Source organism: Panicum virgatum, chromosome 9K, assembly GCF_016808335.1.
Source record: "Panicum virgatum strain AP13 chromosome 9K, P.virgatum_v5, whole genome shotgun sequence".
Lineage (NCBI taxonomy): Eukaryota > Viridiplantae > Streptophyta > Magnoliopsida > Poales > Poaceae > Panicum > Panicum virgatum.
In genome coordinates this window covers 64,153,285-64,166,165 of record NC_053144.1, presented here as the reverse complement: position 1 = coordinate 64,166,165, position 12,881 = coordinate 64,153,285, and the positions used below count along the sequence as shown (strand labels likewise).

Here is a 12,881-nt window from a genome sequence, read left to right as displayed (position 1 = left end):
CTAATCACGCAGTCACAAGCCTCTTTAGATTCTTCAGGGTTCCTAGCGCATGGGTTATGAAGTTAGTTTTATAAACTGACTTTATTTAACACTGTAATTAGCGGTCAAAGTTTTCTATCACTCGCTAGCGCAGACAACTAGGGTCATTCAACAACTCCAATTGGTGCCGGTGAGTTTTCAGGCTCCTATCTTTGGTCTGAATATGACTCAACCTACACTAGAATATTGGGAGATGGCTCAAGCGCAACTCTGGATTAGGAGATGCGTCGTGCAATGACAGAATTAGCAGGTTGGAACAGACTACAGACCTAAAACCAGATGCCGCAGCTGCAGCCGATCCGAGCCTGTCCGTATCTGCGTAGCGGCCGTGCTGGTTTTCCGCTTCTAGGGGACAGGGATTGACTTTGCCTGTCATATTTTAGTGCCTGCGCCTGGCCTACTTTGAATGCAAAGCTTATTATTACACCAGGATAAGATCCGACGATTGATGTTTGGATGGAGGGACGGGATAAGATCACTCACAGTTGCAAGGTGTACCGTTAATTTTTCTAGGATGGAGCCAAATCCAAGGGGGCAGCCTTGGATGTGGCCGCGCATTGTAAATTGTTGAGGCATTGGCGGGAATGTGGCGGGAATCTTGCCTCACTGTGCTAGTGCAAGGGATGTCTTGATCCATCACCTTATTCCTGGGGAGAGAGCTTCTCACTGTGCTGCTCTTCTCCACTACCCTTTTGTCTAGATTTCTGAACCAAATCACTACTTTCAGCTGCCAGGAACTGTGAAAATGAAGCTCTGGCTAGGATAAAAAGTTAAAAACCATACATCTCGGAGCGAATACAGTATCACAGTGAGTCCAATAACTTCTGTCAGTTCATGCTGTATGAGGTCACATGTACAGACTACAGAGAGGCGCAGCGTGCCTTCACGCAGGCAGAACGAAGGGGCTCCATTCTCGCATTAACGAGACGCTGCCAGATGGCCACCGCTCATCATAAGCTGACGGCATGTCCGCTGCCTGCCGCGATCGGCGGCCCCACCAGCAGCAGCCGCCCCCAGCCGCGGCGTGTATGGCGAGGCAGGCAGGCGAGTGTACAGTGTCGTTGCAGCGCCAGGAGTACAGTGCTCGCTGGGGTTACTGTGCGCAGGGTGGTGGTGCGCGCGCGTGTGTGTGCTGTGCGCGCGTCGCTGCCGCCTCCTGCCGCTTGAGCGCGGGCACGGCCAGCGCGGTGGCGGAGTAAATGAAGCTGGAGTGACAACCGACACGGCGGCATCCTCGGCGAGACTGTTTATTTACCGCGCGGCCGTGCCCCCCTTCCAGGAGCTAGTCACTCCTAGATCAGCACGGACCAGTCGCCGCCGTTTGGGTTTGGCTGGAAACGCCATGGCCTTATTATTCTTAACGCAGCGATTATCACTGCAGAATTACCGGACGCGACAAGCCGTTCACTCGCTGACAGACCAGTGTCACCGGCAGCTCAGCCGGTGCCGTACTCGTGCCATCATGCATGTGCTGCCCAGCCGATAGAGCCGTGCAAAGCAGAGCCATGACCATGCAACCCCGAAGCTAGATGGGGAGTTCAGAGTACCGTGGCAGTCTAGCGAGGATGCGTTCGGGATCGGTAATCGCCGGGCTCCCAGCGGCGCGCGCACGGATCCCGGCGCGTGACCTCGGTACGGCCTCCTCGGGCCACCCTGGCTCCGAGAGCGACCGTGCCTGCGAGCGCATGACGCAAGTGACAGTAGGGCACCAGTCCTCTCTCTTCTCCGTTGCCAACGTGCCGTCGTCACTTGAACGCACTTATTCCTAGCTAGGCGGCCGTCCTTCTGGGCAAAACCGGAAAGAGGGATGGGTAAAGGGAATAGCAACAAGAACAGGATCACCAGCCAGCCACCATACCAACTAACCAGTGCGTCACTTCATTTCACCAGAGCATGTGTCCCCATAAATAAATAAATAAATAAATATACTCTGCTCGATCTACATCTACTTATAAATAGCAAAACTGTAAATATATTCCCCCAGCGACAGGGTAGCAGCAGGGGTATGTCTCTGAATCCCCAACTGTAGTAGCGGCCATAACGAGAGATGCTTACCGCTTCGGTCGTCGTTGGGTATCTGACAGGCCGAGGCTAGGCTAGTACATTGGTTTTGCGAACCAGTACAAAATGTTCCGAGTTATTTTCGAAAAACAAAATGTTCGGAGCCTGCCGGGCCGGCCGGCGTCGACGAGCAGCGGGACGCGCCGGCCTCGTCGCCGGGCGTCGCGGCAGGTGGCGCCGCACGGTTCGAGCTGCCGCTGGCCGGAGCGGAGGCGATGGTGGGGGGAGCAGGCAGGGCTCGCAGTCGCTGCCCCGCGCCTGCCGCCGCTTTAAAGACACGCATGGCCACTGCCCAGCCATCTGTTCTAGCTCCACGCGGATTTTAAAAAGAAAAAAAACTTGCAACACGGACGAAATCTGGAACCTTTGTTGTTTAGTGGACGGGGGGCTTGGTTGGAGGTCCAGGCTGGTCCTAAGATTATTTACCGAATAATCACTCTGTTCGGCAGCTCCAGCAGTCTCCAACTCAAACAGCTCCAACAGTCTCCAACTCAATAGTATTTTTCTTTTATACCACTTCAGCATCAACTTCCAACCACCAACCAGTCAATAGTATTTTTTTCTCACACCACTTCAGCCACCAGCTCCGGCACAGCAAAACAAGTGAACGACACTCGCGTACTTTAAAAAAAATGACACTCGCGTTGGTTCGTTGGCCGGCATTCATGGCGGCGAGCAGCGCGCTGAATCTTCTGTTGCAAATATCTAGAAGTGAGCAGTGGACGGTTCCATCCGCCGGACCGGAGCCGGTTGACGTCAACGCTCGCCCAGAAACAGATGGGTACTCCCCACCACTGATGAGTGATGACTGCTGGCCTGCTGGGAGAGGAGACGGGAGGGATCATGCTCACACACAGTGACAAAGCGGCAGCGTGTGACCGTGAGGTGCAAAAGGGATTTCCATTTCACGTTGGCGCGCTTTGTTTTGTTTTTGCCTCAGGTTGTTGTTTCCCACTGCAATGACAGCTAAAAAAAGTGGGAGAGACTAAACTGCAGACGGCGAGGAGGAGGAACAGGACAGGGGCTCACAGTTCAGAGTGAAAACACACACCAGGGGCAGAGAGAGGTGGCAAAACAGATGGGGGATACGAGGAGGGAGGATCTCTTGGAGATCTGAAGAAGATTTGCAAACGCACTCGAGACTGTCTGCCAGCCTGCCCATCTCCTCGTGCACCCAGGGAACGAGGCAGAGCGGAGAGAGCCATGGCCCATGGTCATCCTTCGCTCCAGCCGGCACCGGCGGAAGCTCCTCGATCAAGCAGCACCTCGGCAATCACCACCTCTTCTTCTCCGGCGCGTCTCTGCACACCTGCGAAAATGTCACACCAGCCATTTTTCATCTGGTAAGATAAGACTAAAATGCGAGGCACAACAGGCCAACAAGGATAGATACTGCTACTATATTTTGACTCTGTTTGTCTGAACAAGAAACAGAGCAGCATGCTGGGAGGAACGCTCGCTCACTTGTCTCGTCGGCATCGGCTTCGCAGGAGCCGGGGAGTACTGCATTTGCATGTAGCCGCCGAAAGCAGCTCCATTTAAGGGAGACTGCAGGAAGAGGGGGATGCGTAACCAAATTAGTCACCGCCATGGGCGCAAACGAGCAGTCTCAGCCGTTCACCGCTTGATGCCAAGAGCCGGTGATTGACGACGCACACGCACCTTGAAGCCCGTCGTGGTGGAGAAGGCGTAGGAGAAGTCTGCCGCATTGCCGATCTCCATCATCGGGGCGTCCGCCACGCCATAGCCAGCGGCCTCTCCCGAGCCCATCGCCTGTTAAATCACTCAACTTTGCATCAGCAATCATGGATCGCATGGTAAAGGCAAGCCAAGGGGCGTGCGTGCACTGCAGCCGGGGCGGCGTTTGGGCGGGCCCGGCACGTACCTTGGAGTAGCCGAAGAAGGCCGGCGAGCTGGCCGTGTCCTCGAGCAGGGACGCGGCGGCGGCCCTCTTGCTCTGCCACCTGTTTGCGGCGGCCGCCTCGCGCCTCCCTCTCCTCTCCGCATTGGCGTGCGCCGCGGCGGCGGCCCCGCCACCGCCTTCGACGTCGTTGCCGGCGGAGCTCTGCTGGCGCGGGCCGGAGGAGGCGTCGGAGATCATGGACAGGTCGTCCTCCTCCGAGTAGTCGCAGTAGTACGGCTGCCGCGCCGCCTTGCCGTCGAACCGCGCGGTGCCGCGGGAGTAGGAGGAGTGGTCGTCGAGGTACGTGGTCCAGCCGGACTGGCAGCCGCTGCTGCACTCGGAGCTCGCCGCCGCCACCGCCATCGCCAGCTCCTCGTCCATCCCTCCTCCCTCCCCTCACCCGCCCTCGAGCAATGCCACGGCTGGCGTCCCTGTCTGTCTACGGTTCTACTCCCACCCGTCCACCGCTAACGAATCCCCTCACGAGCGAGCTCAGCTGCAGTGGTCAAGTAGACTGATTAGAGGAGCGGCGCAGTACACGAGCTCGTGGGTGTGTTTAGTTCCTAAAAATTTTTGGGCTTCGCTATAGTATTTTTGTTTTTATTTGTTAATTAGTGTCCCATCATAGACTAATTAGACTCAAAAGATTTATCTCATCATTTACAGTTAAATTGTGTAATTAGTTATTTTTTTAAACTCTATTTAATATTTCACACATGTATTTAAAAATTCGATGTGACGGGATCTTGAAATTTTTTTTGGAATTAAACAGGGAGTAGCGGCGCGGAGGAGAGCGGCGGCCTGCGGGAGACGGTGGGTCCGGTCCCCCGCCGAGCGGGCGGCCTCGCCGACAGGTGGGGGAGAAGCGACGTGGGGCCGCGGCGTCGGCGGCGAGCGGGAAGGCGGAGCCGGGAGCCACCACGTGCGGGACAGCTAGGCTAGGGGACGGGACGGACCCCGTCGCGGGGCGGACGCAACTGCGACGCGGGGTGCGGTCGGGGGCGGGCGCCTCGCCACGCCGGCCTCGGTCTCGTTCTGACTCCTCCGCGCCCAGCCGTACGTACGCCAGCCACCGCGCCCGTCGCCACGCTAGTGGGAGCGGAGGCATACGGGGGCATGGGCCGCCGGCCGGGTCGCGCCGCGCCGCGCCTGCGGGATTTTGGAGGGCGATCCGGGGGGCAACGCGCGGCGCGGCGCGGCGCGGGTGGTTGGTGCCAGCTCCACAGTGCCGGGATTGTCGCGCGCGCGCCGCGCCGTGCCGCACGGCCGCCCGCGCGCCCGTGTCGGCCATTTCACCTGAGCGAGCCGTGCGGTGCGGCGCCGGATGATGCCCTTCCGTTTGGTGGTGGCTGCAGGGGCGTTGCTGTCCACGTACTTGGCGTACGTCCGGCGTATCTCCTTACCGGTCGTCAGGTGATTTTTGTGGCCGGTCTGCTGGGCGCGCGCACGACTACGGGCACGGGACGGATCCGCCCTGTGGCGTGACGTGATCCCGTCCGGTCCGGCGATGTGCGTTCTAGCTGGACGGAGCAAGCAGTTCGCTGTTGTGATCGCGATCGTTTTGGTTGGTGATGCAATGTCGCAGTGCAAGCAGCAGTTTCTTCTGGTCTCGAGAGCATTGATCGGCGCTACTGTTCCGCCGGTCCAACGGCAACAGCGCGCCCGTGCGCTGCTGAAAGCCCAAAGTGAGGTGACACGCATCAACTCCAGGTGACATCGCCGTGCCGGACGACCGGGGGGTAAATTCGGCAGGTTGGTGCGCATCAACGCCGACTTTTATGAACCGCTGATGCTAGCCTAGTGAACGTAGTAGTACTGTAGTACGCACTACTCCGTCGCGATTCGTAAAGAGCACGGGGCGCCAGCTGCTGCTAGCTCGATCCATCGCCCCCGATCGCTCAGCTAGTCATCAGCTAGTGGACAGGGGTCACTCAGGAGATGGATGATGGCGAGAGAGGAACACGACACGGAGAAAACGCCCGCGCGTGCCGCCAGGGCCCAGGGGAACAGATTGGACCCTCTCGGCCGGCCCAACCTGGCTGGCGCAGGCGCGCAGCGATTAGGACCTGCCCAGGGTTTTGGCGTTTAAATCACGCGTCGGAAAAGCCGTGCGCAGGACGGGTAATAGCGCTTCAGTTCATCCTCCTTTTACACATGCTGATCTGATGATCCAGCTCGTCCTTTCTCTAGATACATGTTCCAACCGGATTAGCCCTGGCTATTTGGCAGATTTAATGCACGCCGAAGTGCTCAGGTCCAGACTGAAGAACAACCATACTGATTAGTGCTTGGGGAAATACAGGACCGTCTCTAGGAATCTGGGGCTCCACTCCGAAATGGAATATGGGATCCTAAAATATTAAAAATATTATATGTATAATACAATTAATACATACTTTCGCACAATTATACAACTCAATTAGTTAGAAAATTACCAATCTTCATAATTAATTTCATAAACCAAACAAGAGTATATTGAATTAATTCGAATACCACACATGTGTGGATGAAAATTAGATATGCTGTTTTGGGCTAGGTATAGTCAATATTCAGCTCTAATCAACTCACCCACGTCACGTATTTACATAGACGTATTTACATTGGGGCTCAAGTGTTGTTGACTGCCGCCGCCCTTGCAAATTATGTCTGTCACTCCATAAGATGCTGAGGTTAAAGATCAATAGACCGTATAGCACCTCATGGTTGCATGGGCTACATTCCTATTTCCTGGTAACTTTGCATACAAGTCACATACAGAATATTTACAATAATTATAACTTTGCAATTTCGTACAGTCCTCGTAAATTAGCACACTATAGTTACATTCCTATATCCTGTTTTATTTCTATGAATAAGTGTTATGTGCAGACAACTATTCAAAGCTTTAGTTATGAATTATAGATTACCTTGTGGTGTAGCTTTTTCCATTTTAGTATGTGTCAAATTTGGACATTGGAAGATGGTACTTTTAGATTATTTCAGAGAGATAACATTTATACATTTTGTATGTATAAAATAATAGTCCATGCTGATGTCACACATACACACTTCGCTAGTTCGTGAGAAGATAGTACCTTTTTTTTTGCGGCGTCCTGTGTGCATGCATTATTGCAATCGCATTCGCATCCATGGTTTTTGAACCCCGGCCCATGCAAAGGGCACGACACGACAGGCAGAGGTAAAACCTCTGCAGTCTGCAGCTGCTACTCGCGCTCGCGCGTAGCGGGCACGACACGAGGGACAGCTGGGCGTACGCGCGTCGGCCTCGAGCGGAACAGTCGAGCCGATCAATGCTCTGCCTGCGGCTAGATCAGAGGCAGCCCAAGGACGTACGCGACGGCAGGTCGCTGCCGTCCGTGTACATATGCGCTGCATGCGTGCACGGCTGGAGGCCACCCACACAGTTATCAAACCGGTCACATGCACGCAGGCAGGCAGGTTCATATGGCTGTAGCTACTAGCTAGCACGCACGCGTACGCCGCGGCTGCCGCCCGCCCGTCCGGACGCGTGCTCGACGCCTGGGACTGGACCAGAAGAGTTGTGCGCGATTAATAGGCGTACAACGCAAGCGCGTCGACCAGATCACGCCGAGGTTCAGCACGCCCGGTCCGGCCGGCGCCATCGCCAGCCATGGCATGGCTCGTTCCAGAGCTTTGCACAAGCGCGAGCCCCATCAGCTGCCTACACTTCAACCTCGCTCACTCTAGGCCTAGCAAGGGAAGTGTTGAGAGTGAAAATTGAAAGAGAGAAAGGATTGAAGGAATGAATGATTGATTGTTGTTGTATTGATTGATGTTTAGATCACACTACTTATATGTGCAAGAGAGAAATGATGTTTGTTCACGAAGGGGAACGAATGATTGATTGTTGTTGTATTGATTGATGTTTAGATTACACTATTTATATGTGCAAGAGGGAAATGATGTCTGTTTACGATGGGGTCTGTCCCTTCGTGAGATTTGTAACTGACTAATGATGTAATAAATCTAATTATTATTTAGAATAAATTGATCACTATTCCTATTTTTCTTCGTAACAAGAAGCACAAGAAAAGACCAACCCCATGCGCCGCCAAATTATGGCCGTGTTTGGTTTGCTCTAAAAATCGGTGCTTTGACCACTAATTAGGGATATTAAATAAAATCTAATTACAAAAACACCTCCACAACTATGGTACTGTAGCAATACTGTAGCCGATGAGGCCTTTTGAACATATGATTATGGGATGATTAGGAGCGGTTACTGTAGCATCACTATAGCCAATTATAGTGAAACTTGACTCATTAGATTCGTCTCGAAAAATTACACCCATACGTGAAAAAATTTCGCAAATAAACTTTGTTTAGTAATCCATGCATGCATTCGTCTTTTTGTGAAAAAATTTTCATCGTGTAAACCAAATATGGCCTATCTGCAGCATGCTCGGTCGCCGGGTAGTAAACTGTAGACGAATGAACTCGCTCGATCGATGCCTGGGGCTCACGTGTACCGCCTGTCCGTCCGATCGGCTAGCTTTAATTGGGACAGTACACGGCACGCTTCTTCAAGCGCATCTGCGGCGCATGCGTCGTCGGTCGATCCACGCACGCATGCATGCATGGGGGACTGGGATCTGGCGGGGACGACGCCACACAGTGGCTCCAGCACAGCCGGGCAGCCGTCCAGCGCGACGGGCGAGCGTCGCGACACCGCGCCGGCCGCCGGCGACTGGATCCGATACTGTTCCGCCGTTAAGGCGGCGGGCAGCTAGCGTCTGCATGCAGCGAGTAACACCTGACACGGGACAGTTGGCCGCCCGCCCGCCCGGCCGCCGAGCTAGCTAGCTAGCCCGGTCGCCACGCCGTCGCCGACGCCGAGGCCGGGCGACGGCTCGGCCCGCCCCGCCCCCGCTCGCCGTCGGGCACGCAGGCGTAATTGAATGGCTCCACATGCGGGGCGTGCGTGCAGGACGCCACGGCACGGAACGGCGCCCCATGACCCCACACGCGCGCGCGGGAGCGGCCATGCTGAGCAATGCTACGTGCTTTGCCGCGCCGCATTAAACCCGCACGTGCGACGCCGTACGGTCCCCATGGAGCGGCTCGCGCGCTCCTCGCTGGCCGGCTCTCGCCCCCCCCCCCCCCCCCCCCCCCTCCGATGGACACCTTTTGGTCGCATACGCATGGGTCGCACGTACGCCGCTCAGTGCGCGGACAGTAGCGGCACTCGTCCAGTCCAGCTGGTACGTGCGGGCGACTTGTAACAGTCATATGCTGACGTGCAGTGTAATAAACAACAAAACATGCGTGCATGTGCGAGGGCTAGCTCCATCTTCACACATGCATGCAGTTGCTGTGCGCCTGTGCCTGCCGCTGTACAGGTTAATTGCTGGCCGTGGAAACAAATCGCTATGCGGCAAGATAAAACGGGTGCGTTACTTTATGTCCATTTGTGCATGCGTGTACAATTTCTCTGATCCTTTTTATAGAATGTATCTCGCTAATAATGTAGCTGAACTCCTTAAAAGAACGAAGGATAATACAAGTTTAAATTGAGCAATCGCAAATAGCAAATGCCATATAGTACCCTGTACACGCTCTCCCTTAGCTTCCCCCCGCCCCGCGTGATCTATAAGAGCAACTCCGACTGCTAAATTTGAGTGAGCAAATGTCTATTTAGAAGTCCGCTTCTAAATTTTACTCACCCAAATATAAGCCTCCACTCCAGTAGGCTGAGTAAATTGGGGCTTCCACAGTTGGCAGCCCAAATAGAGGACCACCAAATTGGAGGGGGAGATTTGGATGGTCTACCAAAATGGCAGCCCATTTGCTCTCTCTGTTGGAGATTGATTTTTGATGTCCACCGACTAAATCTTTATATGTGAAAGTGATCGGGTGCTCTAGCCTAAGAGGGGGAGGGGGTGAATTAGGCACTAATAAAAACTTAGACCTATGGCTCCAACTAGTTTGCACAAAACTTAAACTAAAACATGCTATCAATATGTGCAACTAGGTTGTTCTAGTGTAAAACCCCTATCCCAAAAGAGTTTAGCAACCTATAGCCTTTCCTATCAAGAAACTATTCTATGAAAGTAAAGGCATACAAATTACTAGAATGAAATGCGGAAGCTTAAAGAGCGGGATAGGAGATAGCAAACTCTTGACGCGGGTGTTTATCCCGTGGTTCGGTTAGCCACAAAGCCACACCTACATCCACGTTGTTGTAGCACTCACTAAGAGTATTGCTACTCGGCCACCAAGTCTCTTCCGTGAACACAATCACGGTCACCTTGGCCCCGGGTTCCACTAAGGAGCTTCTCCACAAAGGATGGGGGTCTCCACGTCCCCCGCACAAAGGTGTCGTCGCCGCTCCACACCAAGTCGGAGGGTCGATGACGTTGCCGGCGAGCTCCACGCTCCAAGGTGCCGGCGCACCAAGCTCTTGTTTTGGTTCACTAATGAACCACAGCACAAAGGCTCTAAGCCTTGCAAACTCACTCACTAAGAGCTAATCCTTTACACAACACTCTCAAAGTGTGCTAAGGGCTAAGGATATGATCTTGATGCTTTTGTATGGCTTGGAGATGTTCTTGGGTGTGTGTGGGATGTCCAGCAACTCCAGCAATCTTCAAATGGCCGGGGTGAGGCGTATATATAGGCCACCAAGTCTTGTAGTCGTTGCTCCAACGGTTAGCTGAAAATCTGCGTACCACCGGAAGAACCGATGCCTCTTGGCAGGGTAGCGTCGGTTCATCCGGTCACTCATAACACGAAGTAGCCGTTGGACTCCTGACGACTGACGCAGAGACCACCGGTTGAACCGATGCAATGCACCGATGCCTCACCGGTTCAACCGGTGCTGAAAGAATCTTCTCCTGGATGCTGACGTCATTACACCGGTGGTATGCACCGATGCACCGTCGGTTGAACCGGTGCTGAAGAAACTTCTTCTGGTCACTTGACATCGTCTCTGGTACAAAGGACGGCCATTGCACCGATGCCCTATTTTGGACCGTCGGTTCAACCGGTGCCTATAGGCTGACTTGGCTTCGATTCCCTTCTGCACCAAAGTATCAAGGCGTCGGTTCTTCCGACTACCATCGGATGCTCCGATGCCCTGGCGTCGGTTCTTCCGGTGCTCCTGAATCGAAGAGCTTTCAGGGCGCTGCCCTGAGACCCGCGAGGGGCGGCTCCCCCTCGACCCCCGTCCGCTAACCGGGGTAGCGGAACCCCCGTAGGGGCTGCCCTTCGGGCCTTGCTACGCCTATTTTCTCTTTCTCTTTGTCATCACTTGAACCTAAAAGCCTGAGAATGATCATCTTAACAATCATATTAGTCCAAGTGTTGTGTTGTCATTCGATCACCAAAATCACTCGAAATGGCATAAATGGTGCCATATTCGTTACAATATGGCAGCACATTTGCTCTTCCTACCAGAGTTGCTCGCCGGTCACCAGCAAGTGGTTACTCGGTTGGGGGGCAAAGCGATAGTCTACGTCTGCTTGATCGCAATGTGTGTGGAGCAGCCATCAGATAAGTATATATATGCATGCCAGCGAAGCATAAATATCGCAAAGATATCCGCTACCGTCTGGTAGCTCGCCACGTCGATTGATCGTGAATCTCATCATGGCCGTGTGCTTGTTGCCTGACCGCTTTAATTTGTAGCGATCATGCAATCATATAATTAATTATGTAAACAAGTTAATTAATATTACAACCAGGAAGTGGTATTCCGAGACCGGGATTCTTGGCCGATTCCCGTACGTGCACGTATGAGTAGTACGGGTATATCTGCCTTCGTTTTCTCATGGGCTCGCTCCGATCCATTGCCAGTCGCGCGCCACATGAACAACTCGTCGTCCTTCGTGCTGATCTCTTATTCTGAAATAATACTAGCTAGTTAGTTGCTACTATAAGCTAACTATCTGATGGCGGTCGGAAAGGGGCATTCGTCGGAGTCAGACCACTCGCGCGCGCGCGAGCCAAAACAGGAGCCAGCAAGTGATGATCGAAATGGCAACGGTACTGACAGGGGCTAGCTGCAACGGATCATCAGGTGGTCCTCTCGATCCGATCCCGAGCTACGTACGTGTAATAATAGACTCGACGCCAGCCTTGTATATTAGGGAACATATCATATCATGTACAAACTAACCTCTTGGATTACCTCTGCAAACTATGGAAATTTCAATCTAAGCCATTAGATTAACATCCAAAGAGAGGGGCGCAGAGAGGTGGGAGGGGGAATTTGCAAAAGTGTGATTACCCAATCCAAGAGCGGGTCCAAATTATAAAATTAATCAATCCTCCATACCTCTTGGATGTTGATCCAATGACTCAGATTGAAGTTTCCATAGTTTGCACGAAGAGGTTGGTTTACACCTGATACGTTCCCTATATATTATGCTGTTTTGCATCTTTAATTTGCCGCTATACATACACATCTTGGATATCCACAGTGCTTAGTCAGTAGATGCAGCGTGGCATTCATCCATCAAATGGACTGTGTAGCGGTGCGTCCTCTGCGTGATCTGAGTTGCCACTTGCACGCGACGACAATAATCGACGCCTATGCAGGGTTTTTTTATCCGACCGCCGGGAGCTAACCGCCGGCCACCGGTTCTGGTTTACCGGACCGGTTGGACCGGTTACCGGTTGAAACCGGTCAAACTCAAATTTGAATTCAAAACCCGTAGTTATACCGGTTTCGAACATCTAACCGGCCGGTTAGACCGGTTTACCGGTCCGGTTTGACCGGTTACCGGCCGGTTTAGTCTAAATTCAATTTTTTTTCTTTTTTAGTTTAAATTCAAATGCCCGCAAAGTATACTAAATGAATGTTTGTATAATATGTTTTAGCCTAAATGAACCCTCCAACTCTTTTTTGTACTACTTT

At 53.2% G+C, this 12,881-nt stretch overlaps 1 protein-coding gene across 1 annotated transcript; it reads right to left on the bottom strand.

Moving 5' to 3' along the window:
* Positions 1-2,973: 2,973 nt before the first annotated feature.
* On the bottom strand, positions 2,974-4,508 carry LOC120646972. The gene is made up of 4 exons (XM_039923540.1): positions 3,986-4,508; positions 3,763-3,873; positions 3,565-3,648; positions 2,974-3,409 (listed from the first exon to the last, which is right to left on the bottom strand). Exons 1-4 carry the CDS (start codon positions 4,382-4,384, stop codon positions 3,374-3,376), a joined length of 630 nt encoding a protein of 209 aa, XP_039779474.1. The 5' UTR covers positions 4,385-4,508; the 3' UTR covers positions 2,974-3,373.
* Between the last annotated feature and the right edge of the window lie 8,373 nt (positions 4,509-12,881).